The sequence below is a fragment of the Nomascus leucogenys genome, chromosome 6 (genome assembly GCF_006542625.1).
Source record: "Nomascus leucogenys isolate Asia chromosome 6, Asia_NLE_v1, whole genome shotgun sequence".
Classification (NCBI taxonomy): domain Eukaryota; kingdom Metazoa; phylum Chordata; class Mammalia; order Primates; family Hylobatidae; genus Nomascus; species Nomascus leucogenys.
Window position 1 is genome coordinate 32,094,612 of NC_044386.1, and position 26,274 is coordinate 32,120,885.

Genomic DNA, 26,274 nt, shown 5'->3' on the forward strand with positions numbered 1-26,274 from the left:
CTGTGGTTTGGACTAAAAGTTGACCTTAGTTTTTTTGTGCATGCTGTTCGCTCTTTCTAGAAGACCCTCTTCCTGCTGCTTCATCTCACCGACTTCTTCTGTGCTTCAGAACAAACTTTGCCATCACTTGGTTCCTGAAGGTTCTCCTGAGCTTTAGTTAGGCTCCCTCTCAAGGTACTCTGGGCAGGCTGCCGCAGAGGCTTTCACAGAGGACTGCGATCACCAGTGGGCATGTCAGATGGCAGGGACTGTGTCTTACTCCATTCTCTATCCACAACACCTAGCACAGTGCACAAAGTAGACACTTAGTAAGCACTTGTGGAATGAATGACAGGGTGGCAGAAGTGCCTGATTAAATAAAGCCACACAAACATCTCCGTGCACATTTCTGCCAGAGCCTTTCTGGTGAAGTCTCCTTGATTTCTTTCTGGCTCTCAGTTTCCCTGCCTGTCTCTCTGTCTGTCTGTCTCTCTCCACACATACACACAATGCAAAATGGGGGTTAGGGATGTGGGCACTTGAAGCCAATTATGAAATGCACTTAAAAGAGTGAGCTTCCAGGCTGGGCGCGGTGGCTCACGCCTGTAATCTCAGCACTTTGGGAGGCCGAGGTGGGTGGATCACCTGAGGTCAGGAGTTCGAGACCAGCCTGGCCAACATGATGAAACCTCGTCTCTACTAAAAATACAAAAATTATCTGGGCGTGGTGGCGGGCGCCTGTAGTCCCAGCTACCTAGGAGGTTGAGGGAGGAGAATCTCTTGAACCTGGGAGGCAGAGGTTGCAGTGAGCCGAGATCACGCCAGTGCACTTCAGCCTGGGTGACAGAGAGAGACTCCATCTCAAAAAAAAAAAAAAAAAAAAAAAAGAGTGAGCTTCCTTTTCAGATTCCTTCTCATTTTCAAGGACAGATTCCAGGGGTTAGAATTAAAGATAGTGACCAATGTAGGAGAAGAGCTTAACCTGGGAGTCAGACAGACCTGGGCTGGAATCCTGGGTTGCCTCCTTCCTACTAATGAGCCTCTGGGCAGCTGATTGATTTTTCCAAATGGGATAATGTATGAGGAGCTCATGGAAAATCCATCCATTTTGTCTTCCTGCCTGTCTTTCTTTTTCACTCCATCTAAATACCATACGTAAATGGCATAAATGGTGAAAAATCAGATTGCTTGGACAATGTGTAACACTGAAAAGGAAGCCTAGCATGACTTAATCCATTTTGCTCCTAACCAGCTTGCTCACATCTCCCACTGTGATGATGTCTTTTAGGTTAACTGCTTTTGTTTATCTCTGCATATAGGCTAAGCTAACTATGGGAGGAATTTAGTCTATGGTTTAACTTTAAGGCAAGGATGCTTTAAAAAGAATCCCTGAGGAGATACGAAGGATGTACACACAAGTAACAACGTTACATTAAAAATTTATAACAGTATTGTAACCTGACCAAGGATGAAAGTTTATTTTTGCTGTGGCCCAAATGTCTGTGGTCACTAGTCACCTTTTGACCTCAACCCCCTCCCTCTTCCCCTTTCCTTTAACATAAAAGGAACCCACATTTGCTTAAGGTGGTGCTTTAGGACATGAGTCTGCCATCTTTTCGTTTTGCTTGCTCCCCCAAATAAAGTGGTCTTCCTTGCCCCAATATCTTACTGCTTGACTTACTGACTGTTTTGCAGCAAGTGGTACAAGCTTTGGACTCAGTTACAAATGCATGGAATTATGTAAACCATGTTTAGTCACTGAGAAAGTATCAGTTTCATAGACTCTTACAGTAGTACAGAGATGGATCATTCTGAGGTCCACAAACTCAACTGTCTTTGGAGATGAGGAGCCTACGTTAGGGAGAGAAGCAGGCTAGGTCACGACAGCAAGTAGGGTGGGGACTACGGGTGTGCATGTCCTGCAGTCAGTTTCAAATTCAAAATCGGTCTATGCCGATATGGGCCCAGAGGCTTCAGTTTTCTAACTTTAATCCAGATTCCACATTTTAAAGAAAAGAATGCCACTGATTGTTAATTAAGATGACTTGTGTAAGACTGCTCCTCAACAGAACTGGCCCTCTGCACTCAGGTTTTTCTGTCCTCTATTCCTTCCTTTTCTGCCATGATTTGCCCTTTCTACACCACGCTCTGTCATTTTGGAGGGGCAGCTTGATACAGTGGCTAGTCATGTGGTTTTGGGAGCCTGAGTTTGAGTCTTGGACCTATTTCTACTAACGGCATAAGCTTGACAGGTTGTTTAACCACCTTGGACCTAAATTCACTTATATTTAAAATGGGATGATATGGTTTGGCTGTGTCCCCACCCAAATCTCATCATGAATTGTAGTTCCCATAATTCCCACATGTTGTGGGAGGGACCTGATGGGAGATAATTGAATCATGGTGGTGGTTTCCCCCATACTGTTCTCATGGTAGTGAATAAGTCTCACAAGATCTGATGGTTTTATAAGTGGAAACCTTCTGGCTTGGCTCTCATTGTCTCTTGTCTGCTGCCATGTAAGATGTGCCTTTCGCATTCCGCCATGATTGTTAGGCCTCCCTAACCACATGGAACTCTGTCCTTTAAACCTCTTTTTCTTTATAAATTACGCAGTCTCAGGTATTTCCTTGTCAGCAGCATGAAAAAGGACTAATACGTGGGAATAACAGCAATAGGGCAGCTATAGAACTGTTGATAGGTATGAACTGACTGAACACATGCAAAGTGTTATGAACAGTGTCTGACACATAGTAGGTACTCAGAAAATTCCAGCTAAGTCCTCGGTATGGTCCTTCTGAAGGATACCCTGTGTTAGATAGCTTTCAATTACACTGTTTGAAAGTCATAAAACCACAAGACAGAAAATTCTGAAATTCATATTTCCTTTGAATTCAGCCTACCTTCTCTTTAATTAGTCTGACTGTGACAGCTTCACTATGTGCTGATTTGGAGGCCAAAGTTTATCCTTTTTACTGATGTAGCTAATTTCAAACTGACTGGATATACTCTTCTTTTTAAAGTAGCAGATTAACTTTCTCCAGCCAGGACTTCGATCGGTTTGTGACCTGGACATAACAGAGACCCAGCTGCCCAGGAAGAAATTGCAAAATTTCTGCTGATGGGACAGCTCAGTGTCAGCTGTAGGGAATATTTATTTATTTATTTATTTATTTATTTATTTTGAGATGGAGTCTTGTTCAGTCGCCCAGGCTGGAGTTCAATGGCGTGATCTTGGCTCATTGCAACCTCCACCTCCTGGGTTCAAACATTCTCCTGCGTCAGCCTCCTGAGTAGCTGGGATTACAGGCATGCACTACCACACCCAGCTAATTTTTGTATTTTTGGTAGAGATGGGGTTTCACCATGTTGGCTGGGCTGGTTTTGAACTCCTGACCTCGAGTGACCCCCCTGCCTCAGCCTCCCAAAGTGCTGGGATGACAGGTGTGAGCCACCGTGCCCAACCTAGCTGTAGGAAATTTTTAGTTGAGGAAGTCTATCCCAGCATTGATGGCTGGACTGAAATAGGTGTGAAACATGCTTACAGATTCTCCACCTGTCCTTGGCTGGTCTAACCACCTGTTAGTCCAATCATGATAGGTCACCCAGCAGTGGGGCACAGCTTCTGTGGCCCTAGTGATCACCCTCTGGTCTTTTAATCTCCATAGCTATTCTCAGTAGACAGAGGACTGCTTTATTTGATACACTCTAATATGAGGTGTGATTATAAGTAAATTAATCCCTTTTGAAAACACACAGGCTAGAGCTCACATAGCCAGTGAATTTTATTCCCATTAAAGTAATGCCCTTGGGGGTAGTGTCCTTATTCCACCAATGCTGCTTTAATTCAATCTATTTTACAATTTTTTGGGAGCTATTTTCAAATGCAGTACCTGCAGTGGTGGTACTCTTCTAATTTAGAGGCTGGATTATTATTATTATTTTAAAAACATTATTTCGGCCAGGCGCGGTGGCTCACGCCTGTAATCCCAGCACTTTGGGAGGCCAAGGTGGGCAGATCACCTGAGGTCAGGAGTTTGAGACCAGCCTGACCAACACAGAGAGACCCCAGTCTCTACTAAAAAATACAAAATTAGCCGGGTATGGTGGCAGATGCCTGTAATCCCAGCTACTTGGGAGGCTGAGGCAGGACAATCACTTGAACCTGGGAGGCAGAGGCTGTGGTGAGCTGAGATCACGCCACTGCACTCCAGCCTGGGCAACAATAGAGAAATTCTGTCTCAAAAAGAAACAAACAAACAAAAAACCCACATTATTTCCAGGCAAGTTTTGTCAGAAAGATATATGCTGCCAGTTGGTAAATACTATTTTTGCAAAAATAAAGATTAAAAACTTGGCTATCAGGCCTGGCACGGTGGCTCACGCCTCTAATGCCAGCACTTTGGGAGGCCAAGGCAGGCAGATCACTTGAGGTCAGGAATTCAAGGTCAGCCTGGCCAACATGGTGAAACCCCGTCTTTACTAAAAATACAAAAATTAGTCAGGCTTGGTGGCACACGCCTGTGGTCCCAGCTACTCGGGAGGCTGTGGCAGGAGAATCCCTTGAACCCCAGGAGGCAGAGGTTGCAGAGAGCCAAGATTGTACCACTGTACTCCAGCCTGGATGACAGAGCGAGACTTTGTCTCAAAATAACCAAACAAATAAAAACAACAAAAACCTTGGCTATGAGATTAAATTTCCTATGTTGTTTGTCAGCCCCTGAAACAATCCCTAGAAAGGAATTAAAAAAATATATTGAGTCACGGTCTAATAACATCACGTAATGGCTGTTAGCAACTTATTTGATAGACATCAATTTGGATATTTAAGTCCTGTTGTACTTGTTAAACTGATCAGCGAATGTACTAACAAATCAACCAGCCGACTAGCAAAAATTTCATTCATTTGTAGGCAAACTTCAGAATTCACAGAGCGGAGGCTTTCTGCCTGGAACACAGAGGAAGTTTAGGAGGTTTCTGTCTGTGCATCTCCTGTTCCCACAGCACTCAATGGCACTCTTACATGCCACTTACTTCATCTGCAATGCACACGCCTCCCCTTGCTCGCACCAGCTCAAAGGCTTCCTTTAGAAACCCCTTTGGGTATTGGACAACTCCATTCACACCCTGCAAAAGACCAGACCAAGAAGACCTATAATAACAGCCAGCCATTTCAAAGTATATAAAAAAGTTAGATCATCATTATCATGATAGTAACACTAGCAATTTTAACAACAGTCTATAGAACAGTTTCCACTATGGGTGAAAGGAGGACTTATTACTCTATACCATGATTTCTGGAAAAAAGATGCAAACATTGATTATTTTCTGAGATTAGAAAACAGTAGAATAAAGGAAATTGGTGAGACTAAAGAAAGAGTTCTTTGGACAATGCGGATGTTATTAAGCAGCTAAAAATGGCCAAGGTTTCCTCTTCTTAAGAATCTTAGGAGTTCAGTAGTTTCATCTGTCTGGTGAGAATGGAGGAGAGGGTTTTTAAAAGGTCATTTGAAAGTCAGCATCTTCTTTTTTTCAAGGAGACCAAGAGAATGAATTTAGAGAGGGACACGGTGAGCACTTAATTCATTTGGAATTCTCTAGAATGCACGAGTTAAAACTTTCTGATAATTGAAGATTCAGCTCCATTAATGTCTAAGGTTCATATACCCACTTGAATAGGTTCTGCGAAAAATCCAGCAATTGACTTGGCCACAGATGTGCTCAGCGTATCTTTGAATTGCTCAATATACTGATCTTTAGCTTGGCAGCAGTCTGCAAAAAGCAAACAACAAGACAAAACAAACCACAGCATTTGAAAATGTGAGCCTGATATTTAGAAGCATGGGGAAAGACAGGAAAAAAAAAACCAGACAGGGTAAGTTAATCGGGGACTTCAGAATACGGTAAACTGGGGTGAGGATACGCATTTCTGAAGGGGGAATATTCTCTCTGAACAACTTGTACTTTGGTTCAAGGAGGGAGATTAGGATAGCCATAAAGGCATAAACAAACCACTTCAGTTCTTTCCATCTGGGGAAGAAACATCCCAAAGTGTCATTGAGCTGGTATAGACAGCTGTTTCACCTAAGGATGCCCATCCTCTCAAACGGGTGGATCTAATTCAAATGAAATTAGAGTGATTTAATTTATTCGAAAATAACTCTATTTACCTTTCATTGCCATTTAATCTGATGTACAGTTTTAAAGCTACAAAGTGTCTTTGTCTTTAGAGTTAGTAAATATGTTTGTAGAACAATTAGAATTCAGTCTAAAGAGAAATGTTCGAGAGCCAGGTGGCTTCCATCCATCGCAGCCCTGGGCACTTAGTCCTGTGCTTGTTTTTAACAGGCCTTTCTCCCATTAATCAGGAGGTTTTTGTGGGCAGGGACTATACCTTGTTCATTTCTAAAATCTCCGTGGCCAAGCAAGCTGTTTGGTACACTGTAGGTGGTACTCAGTAAATGTTTAATGCATTAAGAAGAAAATATTAACAAATAGTAGAAATTATGGCTGGAGTGACACTGAGCAATTTTCTTGAAGGCCTTTTTTTTTTTTTCTTTTTTTGGAGGTCTTTCTAATGGGGAAAAGCAGTAAAGTGTCCTTGTTGAAGTGATCTGTCTTTAATTCATTACTTCTCCTTTTGGCTGCATCTTACTGTTGATAAACCCACCTACTGAGTTTTAAATTTCAATAATCACTTTTATGTTACTAGAAGGCATATTTGTTTTTAAAACTTGCTTTCTTATTCTTCAGTGTCCTATCCCTTTCACATATTTTCAAGCTTATATTTGATTTTCTTTAAATGTATTAAACATACTCATTTTATAGTCTATCTGATAATTCCGTTATTTGAAATCCTTGCTGATCTTTTTCTTGATTGTGGAGTTTTGTGTATTGTATGTTTATTTTTGACAAGGGGCAGTTTATTTTCCTTGGAATTTCATTTGTGAGAATTCTTTGAGGTCCAGAATGAGGTAGATCCCTCCAGAGCCTATTTGAGTTTGCAGCTTCCAAGCACGTAGGCAATTAGAGTCTAAGAGTCCTTTAAATTATAAGCTTGAGGAAGTGAGCGTTCACAATGCAAAGCCTTGGAGGGCCAGTCTGCAGGTGAAATTTTCAGTGGTGACTCCTCCCAGTCCCTCCACTTCCATTCAGCACCAGAATCCTTGCAGGCCCTTTGGCCTGTGACGGGTAACATGTTCTTGGTGGTGTATTTAATTCTAGTTGACCCATGGATGAAGATGTGGCCTCTTGGGGGCTCCAGCTTTGTGGCCGGGGAGTGTTGCCTGTAAGATCCCTTACTTTGGCTGGGCCCTGGACTTCGTCATCTCTTCCCTGCACTCCACAGAGCCATCAACATGGAAGCTCAAGGTTACCAGGTTCAAGAAATGCTCTCAGGGTCAAAGCTGGCTGCAGTGCCCTAATGATCTATTTGTGTTTCTGAGAATTCATGCTTTCTTGTATCCATGCTTTGAAGGGAATGCATTTCATTTTATCCAGGATTTTTTGGTTGTTTTCCACTGGAGAAAACCCAGGCTATCATGTTACCAGTACCAGCTGTCCATCCAGCTCAGTTTTCTTAGTACTAACCATGTCTACTTTCTCATCCTGCTTAAAGATACTAGAAACATTTCTGCCATGCTTCACTAGCTGCAAGCCTCACCACACAGACACACAGGCATGAAATCCTGTGAGTGGGAGAGGGCGAGAGATGAGTGGGAAGATTGCCCAGCAGGCTTGCCCAAGCTCCGGAAGCCTTCATCTGTGTGTCAGAATTGAAAGTGGGAATCACCACGGAAGCAGGAAAGGTGAGAGAGAGAGAGAGAGAAATTCTTCTACTCTGGAATAACAAAGGTCCCAGATCAACTGTATCCATACATGACTGAACCTTCAGAATTTTTATCCACACCCGTTATTTGGTTCTAAACAGCACCATGCAGTCTCTGAACTTAAATTTATATCCATAGATGACGGAAGGAGTGCAGAGAAAGATGTGGATGGGATGGAAAGCCTCAACCCGAGTGACAGTGAAAGCAGTGTGGGAGAGGGCTCCCCACCTACCATCCCAGTGCTTGCTTAGAGGCATGGATGCAGTGCTGTCTCCACAGTGCTAGACAGAAGCAACAAAAACCTGCAATCACCAACAAAACCGAATTTTCTACCTCAGCTCTTCATTAAAAGTGAGGAAAGACTAGCCGGCCCCAAACATATTTTTAGGTTACATGTGATATTCGGAAAAGTTTGATTGTCAGAGGTACCAGATATCTTTGGTTAGCTGGAGGTTAGAGGTTAAGGGTGTGAGAAAGGAAGTAATGACAAGTATATCAAACCCTCAAAGTATGTTTTTGGCATCACTTGTGCTGTTTTGATGAGAAGAATATAGTAGACAAATCTATGCCTCTAGAGTCAGAAATTTCGTGTTTTTATTGGGAAAGGAAGAGAAAACAGCTTCAGATGACTCTAAAAGATAAGAGATGTAATTTGGAAATTTAACAAGCCCATTTGTAACTAGAGAAATCAAAGAGTGGAGCTTAAATTTGGGCAGAACCAAACCAAAAGGTTTTGCTTGAACCTATGCTAGACCTTTCATGACTTTTTCCCTCTCTGCCCACATGCTCAGCGATGAGAGAGTCATCGATTGTGATGAGCGTTTTACTTTATTTCACAGTAGCTGCATTGACTCATTGCTGTAACCCCAGGTTAGGCCACTTCTGCAGAGGCTTGGCAGGAGGAAAACCCCAATGGGATGGAGACAGGATGTTCTGTTGGATACTATGACAGGATGATGAGGAAGAATTTATTGCAGCTAGTGGTACAGAAAGAGTTAAGCTGAGTGAGGAGCCAAGAAAGAACGACAATTTTTAAGAAAAACAAAACTTGCCTTTCAAAAGAAGAAGAATGACATGATCAGTACCAGGTTTGGGACATTGTGGGGGCAGTAGGTGATGAGGAGTGAATCTCATCATGGGTTACCTCTGAAACTCAGGGCCTGGAATGAACCGCTGGGGAGAAAAAATCCTGGGAGGTAGATGAGTAGGACAAAGAAATATACCACATAAACATCTAGATTAGACTCACGAAATGGCCCCCTGCCTCTGTTGGGAGGAATGACATATCTCTGAGATGAGAAAAATCTCTACCATGGTCGGTGCCTCAATTCCTCTTAAGGTATTCCTATCAATAGGTTAAGAGGAATTGAGAACAGGCAACATCTATAGTCAAAGAACTGTACATGTTTGGATGCTTTTGTAAACACATATGAATATTCCAGTTTTACAGCAAAGACCAAACCCTTTCCAGGTCCTAAAGGCAGTGGAGGAGACTGGGGTCCTCCTTTTGGATTCCAATCCTGTTCAAAGATTCCATAAACAGTCTTGTCCCTTGAAGATGTGAGTTAAGAAAACAGCTGGCCGGGCACGGTGGCTCATGCATGTAATCCCAGCACTTTGGGAGGCCAAGGCGGGCAGATCACCTGAAGTCAGGAGTTTGAGACCAGCCTGGCCAACATGGTGGAACCCAGTCTTTACTAAAAATACAAAAATTAGCTGGGCATGGTGGCAGGCACCTGTAATCCCCACTACTCGGGAAGCTGAGGCAGAATTGCTTGAACCTGGGAGGCGGGGGTTGCAGTGAGTCGAGATTGCGCCATTGCACTCCAGTCTGGGGGACAAGAGCGAGACTTCATCTCAAAAAAAAAAATGCATAAATAAAAAAGAAAACAACTGACTTCAGATATGCCAAAGGCAACAGTTCAGAGCAGAAATGTGCGCCTGTCACTGTCATTTAGCCTCTAGATGCCACTAGAGAGATGACCATGGATTTCTGGTATTGTCAAATTGGCTTAAGTAGTCCTGTAGAAGGCCTTATAGTAGGCTTGTCTCTCTTCTATATGGAAAGAGGAACATATAGCAGGAAAAGAAGGAAATGACCACCTCTTAGTGCTTCCATCTACTAGGCTCTGTGCTGGTGGTTTTGCAGTCAGACCAGGGTCTGGGAGGTGCATCAAACTGATTTTAGTTCTTGATGCCATACAGATGCAATATTCAAATACGGCTTTACCAGGCATTGCTATGGTCTGTTTTTCTCTACAAAAACTCTCCATGCCTCATCTTATGAAGTGCTGTAATGATGTTGGTAGCAGCCAGATATTGCTGTCTCTGTTTTACAAATGAGAAAACTGAAGCAAAAGGTGAAGCTTTTGCTCATAGCTGAACCATGCCAGGGCTGAGAGTGGAATCCATCTCTTGACTTCATGCAACTCCTCAGTCCTGGCCTGTGGAATAGGAATGATTTTTCAGCTTGGGTTTATCTTGACGGCACATCAGTGTGGATGAGGATGGCTATACGAATTGGGAGCACTGGCTTTGGAGTCAGAAGACCTGGGGTCAAATCTTAGCTCTCCAGTCTCCTCTGTGTGAAACTGGCTTTCCTGATGTTTAAAGTGGACAGTTTGATTTATAGCTTTACATTTCCTTCTGGTTTTAAATTCCATGAGCGTGACATCTTGTCTTCTTTCAGTACTTACACTTTCATTCTCTTACCTCCATTTTGCTATTATGTCATCTGAATTTTAAGACAATGGTGAATTTTTTTCCTTTCAGAGCTGGTTTTTTAAGGCTTCTGCTTTGTATTTTTCCCCTCAATCCAGTGATTCATACTATTCCATTAAAAATCACTGGGCTGAAGCATTTAGTTATTTCCTTCAGAAGTACTAAGGAGCAGCTATTCAAAAGGTTGTGATGACAAATCGGAGGCAGGGCTTGTTGATTAGCAAGGAACAGATGATGTTTCCTGCCCCCTCTCCCTCCTGTGAAGCATAGGTAAAGAATGCAAATAAAAATGTGATTGGTAAATGGAAGTTCTCCTTGTGAGAAAGCCTTTGAAACTTTTGCCAGGGTTGTCAGCAGCCTGCAGGAAGGGCAGCCTTGTGTTTTGTTTGACAGATGCTCTCATTTTGGCTGGCGGTCCCTGGAGACTTTTTGACTGGAGTTTTGAGATTCCCAAAAGCATTATTTTCCCTCTTTCCACTGGGATGGGTAAATAATCCCATCCCCTACCCATCTTGATTTCTTGCTTTTTTTTTTTTTTTTTTTTTTTGAGATGGAGTCTTGCTCTGTCACCCAGGTTGGAGTGCAGTGGCGTTATCTCAGTTCACTGCAACCTCTGCCTCCCAGGTTCTAGTGATTCTTGAGCCTCAGCCTACCGAGTAGCTGGGATTATAGGTGCACACTACCATGCCTGGCTAATTTTTGTATTTTTAGTAGAGACAGGGTTTCACCATGTTGGCCAGGCTGGTCCCAAACTCCCAACCTCAGGTGATCTGCCCGCCTCAACCTCCCAAAGTGCTGGGATTATAGCCGTGAGCCACCATACCCCGCCAGGGCTTGCTCTTTCATGCAGGCTGGAGTGCAATGGCATAATCATGAATCACTGCAGCCTTGACTTCCTCAGCTCAAGTAATCCTCCCATCTCAGCCTCCCGAGTAGCTGGGACTACAGGCATGCCACCACACCCAGCTTGTTTTTTTCTAAAATTGACACCAGAGCTATTGCTACTATAATAGAGCTAATAGAATGCCTTGAATCAAGTACCAGCTGATAGTCATTTTTTTAAGCTTGGCTCTGATAGCGTGAGATGCTTTTCCTACATGGCCAGACAGATGGTCTGAGAGTAAAGTGATAGCAGGCATAAGCGTTGATTCAGTGAGGAATAACTTGGTTATTTTCCAGTTTTGCTTCCTCTGGCTTTCCCCTTTTCCATGTTTGCAAATCCAATTGTTCCCTCAGGGATGGGTCTGCCTTTATTCGTGTCCCTTCCAGCTTCCAACACTCCACTGGCACCCCCCTTGCCCAGTCGGACCTGGTGCACAGCTGCACTTCCTGATTGTTTGCACTGGAGAATCTCGACAGTGGCTTCCTCCCCAAGGGCCACGAAAAACATCTGGACACATTGTCTGCAAATGACAAAAGAAGGAGTGTGGCAAAACATGAACACAAGACAGCCAATTTAGGGTAGCATATGGCTGCCATCAAGACAAGAGGGCGTCTTAGTTTTCCTCCCTCATTCTTCCTCCACTTAAGATGAAAATTGAAGCATCTGCTTTGAAGAGATAATTTCTTCTTAGAAATCAGCTATGTGGGCCCTCTACAAAGGAAACTGATTTCAATGTTAGCCTGGAAACAACTTGCTCAAGGGTGCAGTGGGTAAGGGCATCTGAAAGAATAAGAATAATTAGGTATCTGATTCAGATGCTGAAAAGGTGGGTACAGTAAGTGGGAACAGAAGGCGAGTACAGTGATGACTGCATAGAAGTTTTGTGCATTCAAGATTCTCAGAGACTTGATTTTATTTAAAAGCAAAATAAATTTTAAAACTCTGTCATTAATTATTACTCAGACTCGGAACGCCTTTCTAATGGTGTCCTCAAGTGGTCTCCAATTCAATTAGGTCAAATTGAGCCCCTGATTAATGACAGGCTTTATATTAGTTTCTAATCCTTATACCAGGAAAACCTGATCAACTACTTCAAATATCCAGCAGTCTTTAAAGGAACAAGAGAAAAATCTCCAAACTCACTGGTTGGCAACCTGTCCCACCAGGGAGTTCCATCTTGTAGATCCCTACGTTTGTCAAGCCAAGTGTGTAAGGACTGCATCCATGGTAGGCTCCTCTGCAGAGAAGAAACAACAGGAGGATGGGGTCAAGTTCCTGGTCCACTGAGTAGGACAAAAGAGAAAATCCAGGGAGGCTATGAAGATGAAATAGAACATCATTCACATTCATCTCTGATTTCTAAGAACGCATCTAAGCCTAAGTCAGGTGAATATACTTAATAGTCTTTTCTAACTGTTGTTAGAAAACATAGATTTGAAACTGTGAAAGGAATTTTGGAGAACATTTGTCCAAGAAATCCCATCTTAGGACCTGCCCTACTCTATTATTCCATAGTAATGAGACTCATCTTTCAGCAACATACCAGAAATTATATGTTCAATGAAAACCAGTCTTCGAAGTAGTCGCCTTGGGAAGCCAAATATTTTTTCCTATGATATGCCTGTTGTTCAATATCTTTAGGGACTTACACACCTTATAAATCACCTTATTCTCCATCTAAGAAACACAGGTTTTGTTTCTTTTGAGCATGAAACAGTCATATTTAGTATAAATGCTCCTAATCATTAGTGTCAGCTTCAAATGAGTTCTAACAATTTCCCATATCAAAATCACCTTTAAACAAGGATTTAGGACTATTAAGACTATTCAAAAGAATGGTTGTATTAGGTCGGTGCAAAAGTAATTGTGGTTTTTGCCGTTACTTTTAATGGCAGAAATCTCAATTACTTTTGCACCGACCTAATATATCTTGAAAAAGGAGACACGGTGTGTGTTGAACCCTGGTAGTACCGTGACTACTGAAAACTTACCTCGACATACATATTCTGGAATGTTGTTTAGGTATTACATCAATCACAATTCTTTATTGCCATATTTCTTATTCCTGTAATAACTGCATGTTCATTTGATATGAAATGTGCAGTATTGAATGTACTGTCATAAGGATTAAATAAAATCTTCTTTTGAATTCACACAGAAATTTCGACCAGACAGCTTAAAAATGCGACTGTTTATTCATTCCATCAACTTTTACCGTAAGTCACTCCTATCTTTTACATTAACTTTACAGGAGTCTGTTTAAATATGCTGTATACAATTACCCAAGGAAGGCAACTGTAAGCAAAATGTGTAGTTTTCTATTATTTTTAGTGCTAATATAGCCATTAAGGGTTTATTAATTAATCTATTATCAGTGCTCAAGAGTCACTGAAAGAAGCAGAAATATACAGGGTTATATGTGCATCCTCTGAACTTAAGGAGAATAAAAGGTAAAAAATGGGTGCAGCTGGCACTATGAATTAAGCGGACAGCTCCTTATCATAAGCAGAAATTAAAATAGGCCGGTATGTTTTTGGTAGAGCCTTGATCTTCTAAGGTGGGGAACAGTCATTTACCGCTTGGTATATGGTGTGGTCCCCACCACATCTTCAAAGTTAAAAAACTGTCATGTGGATTTCTCTTTAAGTCCACAGGAGGATCTATGACATAATGAGGACTTCAAGCTGGTTGTGACCAGGTGGGGCCCCCTCTCTTGTATCAGGTTAACTCGAATGGAGTTATCCTGTCATAAAATTCAATTGACCGATCCTTCCTTAAAACTTAACAATTAGAAAAATATCCCCGAGAAAACCTCTCTCCCACTCCATGCTACAATGTAAAGATACACATTTAGAATGGGGGTAAGTCAGTGTTCCTAAAGTGCAATATTCCAAGTTGTGATTACCTGAAAGAAATGATGTCTATGTTGTTTGAGTGAGCCCTGGCCATCAGCATGGCCAGATCATTGGCTTCTGAGCCACTGTTCACCAAGAAAATTACCTGGAGAGGAAAGGAAGACACGTGGCCTCATAATTTATTTCCTTATTACCCATTCATTTAAAATTGCTGAAGGGCAGGTGTCCAGTCCCTGAGTACTAAGGAGAGTTCCCTTCAGACCAGCTCGGGTTACCCAGCAGTTCCATCATTTAACCACAGTATGAATTCCATAGACCTTCCTCCAGTAGCCACTAAGTGCTAGACGTACAAAAATGGCTAAGAGATTGTCTCAGCTGTGGAACATTCCCGGCTTTCAATGGCTTTATTTGATGGTCTGCAAAATGCCAAGAGAGGAGACTTGCTGAGGGGCGCACAGTGGTGAGTAGCTGATAGATCCAAAGATTGGGTTTCTTGGCTCCTGACTGTAACCCACTCACCTGATTCTAGAGGCTTGGAACAAGACAGGACCTCTGACCCTGCAACTCCAGGGGTTGTCCCAGCCTGACTGTGCTGTGTGTGTGAATGTTGAAAAAACAAGTAAACAAGCCGGGTGCGGTGGCTCACTCCTGTAATCCCAGCACTTTGGGAGGTTGAGGCAGGCAGATCAGTTGAGGTCAGGAGTTTGAGATCAGCCTGGCCATCATGGTGAAACCCCATCTCTACTAAAGATACAAAAATTAGCCAGGTGTGGTGGTGTGCACCTGTAATCCCAGCTACTTGGGAGGCTGAGGCAGGAGAATCGCTTGAATCCAGGAGGCAGAGTTTGCAGTGAGCCGAGATTGCACCATTGCACTCCAGCCTGGGTGACAGAGTGAGACTCCATCTCAAAAAGAAAAAAAAAAGCAAGTAAACAAAAAATGCAGCTCAGCCTGGACAAAAGAATGGAGAGAATGAAAGTGAACTGTGCCCTCCAGACTCAGGGACTGGAAGGCATGTGCTCATGACTCTGCTGACTCTCTGCTTCTGCTCTTCTGTGAACATCTGGGGCTGAACTGTGGTTGCAGCTCTTCCAAGTTTTTTTTATCTGTTCTAGGTAATGTAGACAACATGGTAAAATCATCATAGATAACACTCGGGACTGAGCATTGTTCCAGGTTCTTCATATGTATTAACTCATTTAATGTCTAAATGGAAATCTTGGCCAACATTTTAACATCTTAGTTCAGTTTAAAAGATCAGTCATTTCAGATGCAGAAAAACAGCTCATGTAGAAAAAAAAATCTAAGTGTATTTTGGACCAAATGAACCAAATGGCACTTATTAAAAATAGTTTCACTCTTTGTAAAAGAAATGCAAATAACTTTGCAGAAAGGCTAAGGAGCGATGAGATAAAAATCTCTTGAGGACATAGATGAGAACATCAGGAGGTCTACAGCACCTGGGAAGTGATTTCTGCTAAGATATGATGAAGAGAGCAACCAAAGAGAGGCAGAGGCTCAGAGGTGACACAAGGGAACACTGGTTTGTTTCACCAGCAATTCATAAATTCCCTTCTTCTGTCTGATTGCTTTCAGATGTAGCTATCAGATCACCACTGCAGATGTTCAATGCACAGGCTAAATTCCCTGCCCATGTCCCTGCTTCCTAGGGAAGCTCCCCTGGAATCATAAGACTCCTGCCTCTTTGAGCTGGGAGCATCATACCTTTTTTTCCCCATAAAATTCAGCTCCTGCTGGAAGAGCATTGTACCTTAAGAGGCTCAGGAAGAAGTGAGGCAAGCTTCTCTGCATATTCATGCATTGGAGGATGGAAGAAGACGGTGCTTGTATGCCACAGGCGGCTGAGCTGCTTTTGTGCCACTGCATTCACCTTCCTGGATAAGCAGTAGAGCAGAGTTACCTGCACTGTGTGCCACGTCCCTCCTGCACACACACTGGTCATTGGACTCAAACAAACTGTTTTTTCTCAAAGAGTTTCAAGAGGCAGATTTTGTTTACATATGAGAATAAACTCCTTTAATCACTAGAGGTGTCCAGAAATGGGATGTGTTGACTCAAAAGGTAACGAATTCCTCTCCAAGAGCAGGGTTCAAAAGGAGACTCATTGATTACAAGGGATTTTAGAAAAGAAATGCCTAGTTTAGGAGGAAGTTTGGGCTTAGAATTTCTTCTAACTTTCTTATTAACCATCCTTTGCAGAGTTTGGAAAAAGAGATGACTAGTTGTAAGCCTGAGTTCTTCCCATTTTATTTTTCTAAAGAAGACTAGATTCATCAAGCACATGTATGCAGGATCAGTAGTTCTTCCCTCCCTCCCTCCCTCCCTTTCCCCCTTCCTCCCTTCCTCCCCTCCTTCTTTCTTTCTTAAGGGATGGGTTCTCACTATGTTGCCTAGGCTGGGGTGCAGTGGCTATTCACAGGCACAATCATAGTGCACTGAAGCCTCAATTCCTGGGCTCAAGAGATCCTCCTGTCTCAGCCTCCTGAGTAGCTGGGACTATAGGTGCATGCTACCACATCCAACTAAGATTAACAGTTTTTCTGCAGGGAGATTCTAATATCTAAGTCTGAATACTGGTTAGTGTGGATGAATATCTTGTAACTATAAAGCCACATTCTTTGAAGGATTGGGCCAACCTTACAGGATTAGAAGGTTCATACTGAGAGATACTAGGCACTAAGGATGATAGATTTGTGGAACCTGACTTGGCTTTGAAAACACAAACCAAGATGTCTGAACTTGCTGTAAAGGACATTAATTGCTACAGTTTGTTATATGCCAATTTTATTTGTTATTAATATCTTTCACATCAGAAAAAAATCAATTTAGTGGGTAAGTATTTTGAGAAATACCAGATTATACAGATTTCTTTACTACAGGACATTTTAGTACCTACAATAAACTAGTGTACACTGTTTCTCTTCAGAAGGGAGATATGGTTTAAAGTGTTTCCCAAACTTATTTTCTCATGGTACCCTTTTCCACGGAAACTCCTGTGATCAGTGTTCCATGAAACTCACTTTAGAAAATTGTGGAGTATCAGTAAATTCTTGAAAAGAAGAGACACTTGACAAAAACATTGTTTAGCAAAATATATGAGAGTCACAGGAGGGGTAGAAAAAATGGCTTCCCATTTCCAGGGAAGACTGTCAAAGTAACTGGGAAGATTCAGTGAGCATGTTTGAACTCATTTTCTATTCCATTTTCTCTACTTCTTTCATGTATGTTTGTCCCATGTTTGAAATTGCATCTGAAATTTATTTTGGATACTTCTTGTGACTTTGCATGGGACTAGGGCCTCCTGATGATGGAAGAGGGTAGGAGAAGTGAAGGGGAGGAAAAGATGAGGGCTGGGCCCCTGAGGCACACTCACTCCTTATCTCCTGACAGCTGTCTGAGGGGGGACTCTTTGCCTCCTGCTTTGGCGGAAGGGCCCACATCTGTTCAGTTTATTTTAGACTTGCTGCTTTATTGCTTTCCCCTAACTTAGTGTGAGGTTGCATTGGTCAGATTATTAAAGGAAAGAGAGAACAGACATGAAATGAGAGCGCTGCAAGGAAACCAAGAATGCTCCAAGGGTATTCGTGTGGGCGGGTATACCGTCAACACTGCAGACAATCTCTAGATTAATTGATCCATACATTTCCAGGGAAATGGATTGCATCTGTCTCTTATCATTCTTCTTTTCCTCTTCCATCGATCAGAGGCCATGAAGAAGATTCTCTAGGCTAGAAGTTATTTCTCGTCTCTCATCATCCCTCGCCTGACAAGCCTGTCATGTGTTTCTCTGAGAGCCGCCTGCCTTTCTCTTCCCTTCCTTTCCCTGAATGCACCCCTCTCCTTGGAAAGCTGTTGCTAATGAGAAACACACACAGCAAGACTCCAGTCACACGGTACATGCCACACTACATGTGCCATGAGAATAACAAAATCTTGCATTGTCAAGAAAGGAAAAGTAAGAGTTTCAAGATTTTGCACTCAGGGAATAGCAGGGAGTATGCCAGCCACAATCTGTCATAGATATTTTTAAATCAAGATAAGCAAATCAAGAGTTCAGAGTCACTAACATAATTGTTTTCCATGCATTCTTTTGGAATAAAGATCTCCAGATTTTAAGGATACTCACGGGTGGCAGTGGCCAACACTGACAGTAACAATCCCGGAAAAGAAATCCAGGTATCTGTTTCCCTCAGCATCAAAGAGCCACTCCATGTGCCCCTGGTGGAGCAGCAGGGGTTTCTGGAAATATGCCGTCACCACAGGAGAAAGATATTCCTTGTGGATTTCCAGGACGCGGTTGTAGCCAAGGGACTGTAGAGAAACAAGATTTAAACCAGCACACTTCTCACAAGATCAATAGCAGTCAATCTATGAGTAACAGTGCCCAGACTCTCTAGTGCACAGAGCAGAGGGCTGCTGGCCTGTAGAGGCTTAAAAGTGGGTGTACTTGCAAGAAATTAAAGCCTTTTCTCTTAAGGAGGTGAATTATTATTTGTATCCTTTCAATCTCTTTCTAGAAAAGGGCTCGAATTTCTACCTAGCAATGAAAACCCTTGGCTCTGAGTTGATTTTAACTATGGAAAAAATAGGCTTTGGAAGTAAATGTCTAAACTAATAAGCAATTAGTCTGAACTAATAAGTCATTTTTGTTGTGGTAGTGTTTTAAAAAATAAAAATACAATGAAGTGCTAGTCATGTTTGTATCTTTATTTATAAAATATCTCTCCTGTATTTCTCTTCTTTGTGGATCCCTTGTAAGTACCTATTGATTCTACAATTTCTAACCTGTAAGTATCATGTAGAATAAAGGAGTTGCCGTGTGTGTGTGTGCATGCACATGTGCATGCATGACAGAGAAAGAGAGAGAGGGAGAAAAAAAGAAAGAGAGAGAAAGAAAGGAGAGAGAAAGTGAGAGAGAAAATGCCAGCTCAATCTTTATTAGCCTGAGAAAAAATATAATTTGCTGGAGGACTCAGGAAGCTCAGATGGTCACATGAATAAGCTAAAACAGGAGAAACATTTACTTTAAAGCCAATGTGTGCCATCACATTTGTGATGTGTGTGTCTCTCCCTGCAATACATATATTAATTATCATGTATAGTGTGCTTCTTGTACTCTCTTTCTTTGCCTCTGTCTCTGTCTCTATCTCTCACACATGGACACCAATTTATACACTAGCATTAAGGGAGTAAGAGGGTTTCAGATGCTTCCAATGACTTAGAGGTACAATATCTGGAATAAGATAGTTTAGTGGCAAGCAGGGCTATTTTTGTGTCATTCTTAAGGAAACAATCAATTGAGACCTCCCCAGAGAAACTACCTCTTTTGAGTTTTCTTAAAGCCCTGAATCTTACCTGGTATCTTTCAGGCACGAAGTCACATGGAGGCATTCTGGGCTTTGTATGAAGACCAAGCTTGGTTACTGATGTCCAGGAAGCACCTACTGAAAGTGAAGTGAGTTAGAATCCTCAACTAAGCACGACATAGGTCTGTTTGTGAAAGTCACCTATAGTTATCCAAATAAAACTGCTTAGACAATTTTGTTTATTTCTTAGTTAAAAAATCATGTAAATCAGCTTTTAGTTTGGATGAAAAAACTGAGTATCTCAATAATGAGTTTTCTGGAGGAAAAAAAAGAGATAGTTCTTCTCAAATCTAGTCTGGAAAAAAATCTACTGCAGTCCCTCACAAGCTTGGGAAGCTCAGTTTAGGCAAACTGTCCATGTTACCCTCACCGTGTTGATTCTGTCGTCAGTAGGCCAAACTTCTGCCAGTGCAATGCGTTGTTGGAGTCCATCCTCTGTTAATAGAGGTGCTTTTTAGGCTTCAAGCTGCCTAGTGCCTGAATTCTAGTGTGTAGCCAGTGCCTGGTACCTGGTTAGCTCTCAATACACACGGAATTAATGACTGTTGACTATTCTTGTAGGGAATGAGGAGAGGCAGGTGTTACACAATACACTAGACTAATAAATACATGCAAATAGACCCAGAAGACAAAACCTCCCCCCACCGAAAAAAAAAAAGGCTGCCAACACAAGACCATGATGAAACAGGGATAAGCTGAACCAGATTCGTTAAATATTTAGAGCTAGGAGGGACCTTACATTTGTGTGTGTGTATGTATGTGTGTGTGTGTGTGTCAAAATACATACTTTATAGATAAGGAAAGCAGTGTAAAGCGGTAAATTAATCTGTTTCAGGTTATCAAGCTAGTTAGGTGAGGAACGGGAACAAAACTCATCTGACTCCTAGCCCAGTAGTCTGTTTTGCTCATTCCTCAGCCATTTCCACCCTTCGCTGCCAGCACAGACTTTGGCCCCCCTGCAGCAGTGGGATGGAATAATGGAACCAGAACGTCAGAGCTGGAAGAGGTGTCTAGAGACCTTATAAGTACTCCTAGGAAAGATGCTCCTAATTTTGAAGACTGAAGGTCAAGATTAAGATAATTTTACAGGTGGAGAGAGCTAAGGAAATTATGTCTCTTTCTCAGCATGAAGGTTTGAATGCATGAAAGAAAGGTTAGTGCTTTGTGTGGCTATGAAGTCACAGTCCTGAGAAACAGAATGAACAATTGTGTTTTTAAATGAAGATGGAAAGTAACAGCTCTGAATACATCTTCTTTCAAAGAGATCCCATTCACTTTTCTGCTCTAAGTAATCACTAATGTCATTAATTTGCTCTTACTTTAAAAGCAAGTGACTTTTGGTTATCCATGCATAGAAAGGACCAAAAAAATGGATAGCTTCAGTTTTCTGAGAATTTCACCTTTTAAAAAGCTTTTCATTGTGTCTCTCTGCATTAGTTATGCTTCTGAGATGGAAAAAAAAATTCTGAGTGTTTCTAAGAATTCAAAAATCCTTTCGTTTCTTCAGTCTCATTTTTCTATCTGCAAAATTGGAGTTGCCCATTGAGGAGGTTGTAAGCTCTCTTGACTCCAAGGTTATAGGATTTATGAAAGTAGGCTGGAGGGGGAAGGGAGTTGGAGAGAAAGACTTGATAAAGAAAAGCTTGAATTTTAAACAGTCAAGACAGGTTTATTAATTCATTTATTCATTTATTCACAAAAGTGATAAGCATATGATGGCGGAGTGAGGGCTTCAAATGAAATACATGAAATTCTGCAAGGAAGAAAGAAGAGGAAGAAAGGAAAGAAGAGGGAAAGGAAGAAGAAAGAGGAAGGAAGAAATAGAGACAGTAACGAGCAAGTAGGAGAAAGAATAATAGGAGTCAGTAAGTGAAATAAACCTGGATAATACCTCCAAATCTATTGACTGTCATATCACCCCTCTTAATAAATAACTAAAACTCAAAAATAATAGTAATAATGTTGATATTTGATGGACAGAAAGAAATAAAACTACTTTGGTTTTTATCATTTGCCAGAAAAAAATTAAAATCTAACTAGCTAGATAATTGCATGCATTCTTTATTCAAAATAGTCTGTGTTTTGAGGATGATGTAAGAGTTGAGGGTCCATAAAGCTTTTTGGGGGCTTCTGGAAATTGTGTATGTGTATATATGCATATGCATACCTGTGTGTGTGTGTGTGTGTGTATAAGAGATGGAGGTGGAGGGGAAGGAATGAATGAGATTAGGATTAATAAAACTATATCCAAGGTCTATTTCTGAATAGGTATTTGTTTTGTTTTGTCTTATTGTTTTAACTAATCGGATAGTGCCTTTTTAGGATAACCAGATGACAGCTAATGATTTTCATCCAATTCACCAATTTTCACTTCAATTCACATGAGCAACTCAAGACATTGAAAGATGGAATTCAATTTGGAGAACAGCATCGCTTTTGTATAATGAATGCCAAGTGGGTAACTAGTGAGCTTTCATTTCCAAGCTGCCTAATTCTCACAGAGTTCTATAGCATACAGGTCATTGCAACTTTGTCTTCTTTCCCCAAAATCATAATATCGAATGACAAAAACTGTTGGGCAAAGTAAGTGAGAAAAATCAATTTTTTTTGGCATTTGGAAACTCTAGGGAAAATTCTCTTTGTAATGATAACGAGTTTTTCAGTATTCACAACCAGTTTTCAGCCCAGAAGGAGTATTTATTAAGGGCTTCCTCACCCTTTAAAATGAAAAAAAGATTCTAAAATATTTGAAAATATGCAGTGGACACAGTGTGATTTATTAAAATGCTAATTATTATTATTATTACTGAGACAGGTTCTGGCTCTGTTGCCCAATGCTCATATAATGAGTTAAAATAATGACATGCTATCCCAGCTGCAATAATTTTAAAAATCAAAGGAAAGCATTCAAAATAAAGTATGGCTTTAATTTACAGATGGCCAGGGATGATTTCTTTCTTTTTTTCTTTTTTGAGACAGGATCTCCCTTTGTCACCCAGGCTGGAGTACAGTGGTGAGAGCATGGCTTACTGTAGCCTTGACCTCCCAGGCTCAAACAATTCTCCTACCTCAGCCTCTTGAGTGGCTGGAACCATAGGCACCTGCCACCATGCCCAGCTATTTTTCTTTTTCTACTTTTAATAGACATGGGGTCTTACATGGAGTGCAGTGGTGGAATCTCTGCTCATTGCAACCTCTACCTCCCAGGCTCAAGCGATCCTCCTATCTCAGCCTCCCTAGTAGCTGGGACCACAGGTGCATGCCACCACACCCAGCTAATGTTTTGTATTTTTAGTAAAGACCGGGTTTCTCCAGGTTGCCTAGGCTGGTCTCGAATTCCTGAGATCAAGCCATCTGTCTGCCTTGGCCTCTGGAAGTGTTGTGATTACAGGCGTGAACCACTGAGCCTGGCCCAAAATGCCAATTATATCTCATTTCCGTATAGCATCTTAGGTAACTTGAAAAAAAACCTTGTCACATTTGGAATCTCATTTGATGCTTAGGATTGCCAATGAGTTAGGAAAGGGAGATTTCATCCTCCATCCACCTTAGAGTGGAGTCAGTGACAGATGGAATTCGAGGCCTTGGCAGTTTTGAGGTCCCTCACTGACGTTGAGGTTTGAGACACTGCCTCCCTTGGAGGCCTGCTGAAGCTGTGTTGGGGTTTGGATGACTGAGGGACAGTGTCTGGTCGGTGGAGAAACTTTTTCTCCTCTGCTTCTCTGTGCTGGAGCTGCCAACGTGGAAACTGCAGAGTGGTCCTTTTCCCTTCACACATGGGGCCGCAGTCTGCAGGACGCTGCCGAGGACCCTCACCATTGCTGTTTGGTATCATCCAGATCCGGACATGATCTCTCGCAGCCCGCTCTGTGGAGGTCCCCTCTGTCCCATGCATGCTCTGGGTGAAAGGATGACGGCAATGAATGCCAGGTACCTGCATCCCCCAAGCAAAGCTGCTAAGAGGTGGTTCCTACCAGGAGTTACTCTACTCCTGCCTGGCCTTCCTTGGCTTCTTTTCGTGTGGGGTCCTGTCCACCTCCTCAGCCTCCTGTATACTATTTCAGCTGCCCTCCCTCCTTCCCTCCATTCCTTCATACCCTTCCAGTATATGCCCTTTTGCTGAAGCCAAACAGGGGCAGTTGTGGCTGTCCACAAGCAAGAGCACTGCTCGATTCCTGATTCTGAGGCGGGTGGGTCTTCTGCACGTTCGGGAGTAGGCATTCTCTGTGATCACCCTTCCTGGCCCTTGGAGTGTGTTAAATCAGTTCTGACTATGTCAAGGCTGCCTGGAGGGGTGTAGATGGGAGGCCCCCCTTTAGGGCAAATTTTAAATGTTTTCTTAAAATAGGCTTGGCAGGAATGGAGAAATAGCTCAGCTGGAAATGGATGACTTTTTGTGCCCCCCTTCCTTTGTGGGAGAGCAGGCATATATTAGGAAATTGGTACATGGGAGCACATACCCCAGCCACCTGCAAATATTATACATTTCACAGTCATTAGCTAATTGTAGGAAAGAATGCCCCACTGAGATATTTCTCCACACTTTTGTGCTGAGAACAAATTGCTTCCATAACTTTGCATACACAGTTAGCCCAAAGTGATTGTGCGTATCAAAGTGTAAACAAGGCTGAACATTTTATGCGTATGAATATTGTACAGTAACTATGTAGATACAAGAATTGTGACTTACTTATTTTTGCATATAAAACAACACTTAAAACATGGTGATCTCCCTATCACAGCCCCTCCCCTCCCCCCCATTATATTTTTCTATTCCCTTTCCAGATTTGGTTTTATTCATGGCATGTTTCTCTACTGGATACATACATAAATACATACATACGCACACACATATATATTTTTACATGTTTACTTATTCGTTTATGTCTATCTCCTTCCTAGAATAGAGGGCAGGGGCTTTTTCTTGCTTATTGTGGCTAAGTCTGCAGCACTGGTGCATAATAGATGCTCAAATATTTTGCCTGAATGTATATATTGCACATGGCAGGTGCTCAATAAATGTATGTTCAGTGAGTGTGTGTTTGGATGAGCAAGCACAGGCAGGCGTAGACCTAGGTAGAGTAGGTAAGAAAGCAGACATAAAAGTCCCAAAGGTTTTTGCAAGGCCAGGTAATGAGGACGGCATTCAGTCTAGGTGCTGTGGTTTTTTTTTTTGTTTTTTTGTTTTTTGAGACGGAGTCTCACTCTGTCACCCAGGCTGGAGTGCAGTGGCGCAATCTCGGCTCACTGCAAGCTCCGCCTCCCGGGTTCAAGCCATTCTCCTGCCTCAGCCTCCTGAGTAGCTGGAAATACAGGCGTTTGCCACCACAACCGACCAATTTTTTGTACTTTTAGTAGAGACAGGGTTTCCCCGTGTTAGCCAGGATGGTCTTGATCTCCTGACCTCATGATCCGCCCGCCTCGGCCTCCCAAAGTGCTGGGATTAGAGGTGTGAGCCACCACATCTGGCCAGTGGTGTGGTTTTCCAAGACTGCTTCTCTGTAGTGTCCTTGCTGGGCCTATGGTAAGGTGTCCCCAAGAGTTGATCAAGATCTCTAGGTACTAGGCCTCACCTGCCCTTTCTAGGTTACCTGCTGCTCCACTGTGCAGCTCCACAGTGCTCAGAGGTTGGGGTAGGAAACGGGAGGGGGCAGTCTAGGGCATTTCTCTCGCTAGGTCAACAGCTGGTACTTTCAGCATAATTTCCTCCTCACTGAGCGTAAGACTGGTTATAATTTTACCTGCTTCTGAGAAAATGTTGGAGTTAAGTGATGTTCTGGCAAAAAAAACTCATGACCAAGGGAAAAGAGCAGTCCAAACAGGATTGGAAGATGAGGGGAGGATAGACAGGGCCTGGTAGAATCTCTTCGAGTTTGGAGTCAGATAGACCTGTCTTTGAATCCCAAGTTATCACTTACATGTTTCTGCCTTTGACCACATTTCTTAGATATTCCTTATTCTCTTGTCTCCTCATCTGTGGAATGAGATAATAGTACTCACTAACAAGTTTGGTTGAAGATAAAAGGAGATAATGCATTTAAAGCATCATGCGTGTGTCAAGTTTCAAAAAATTGCAATTTTCAGGGGGAAGAAAGCGAAGAGGAGTGGAAGGAAGGAGGGTGAAAGGGAAAGATGAGAAGAAAATGAAGGCAAAATTGGTCACCATGGGGAATGGAAAGTGGTCCCCTATACCTGTTTAGGGCCTGTGAAGCACAGACACATAAACGTACAAACAGTTGCTTAATCTCATGTTTGCACGAGGGAATTTGCTGGCGAGGAGGTGGGGCTCTCGTGAAACAAGATCCATGTGAAAATCACAAGCATATAGGATATCACTCATAAAGCCACCAATGTCTGGTTACCCCACATCTCCTCATATTTTCTGTTCCTGCTCAGAGAGGAGAGTCTCAGTGGATGGGGAGGGCCTGGGGTCAAGTCCTGGCTTGGATGACTCTGGGTGAATCACAGCACTTATTGGTAATTGAGAGAGGGGTCTCACTTCCTAGAGGCATGATGAAAATTCATGCAGATGCTTTATGTCTTTTAAAATAGTCATCCTAGCCTGGTGCAATGGCTCAGGCCTGCAATCTGAGCACTTTGAAAGGCTGAAGTGAGAGGATTG

General features: G+C 42.3%; 1 protein-coding gene across 2 annotated transcripts in view; it reads right to left on the reverse strand.

The window, feature by feature from the left end:
- Nucleotides 1-26,274, reverse strand: part of AGXT2 (alanine--glyoxylate aminotransferase 2) — a 44,172-nt gene that overhangs the window by 17,174 nt on the left and 724 nt on the right. For both annotated transcript variants that reach the window (XM_030813781.1, XM_030813782.1), the window contains exons 2-9: nt 19,642-19,730; nt 18,413-18,597; nt 16,037-16,160; nt 14,316-14,410; nt 12,554-12,647; nt 11,837-11,930; nt 5,649-5,749; nt 5,012-5,104 (exon numbers count right to left, since the gene is read on the reverse strand). In XM_030813781.1, the coding sequence (XP_030669641.1) occupies nt 5,012-5,104; nt 5,649-5,749; nt 11,837-11,930; nt 12,554-12,647; nt 14,316-14,410; nt 16,037-16,160; nt 18,413-18,597; nt 19,642-19,730 (875 nt within the window). The remainder of the gene's footprint in view (nt 1-5,011; nt 5,105-5,648; nt 5,750-11,836; nt 11,931-12,553; nt 12,648-14,315; nt 14,411-16,036; nt 16,161-18,412; nt 18,598-19,641; nt 19,731-26,274) is intronic.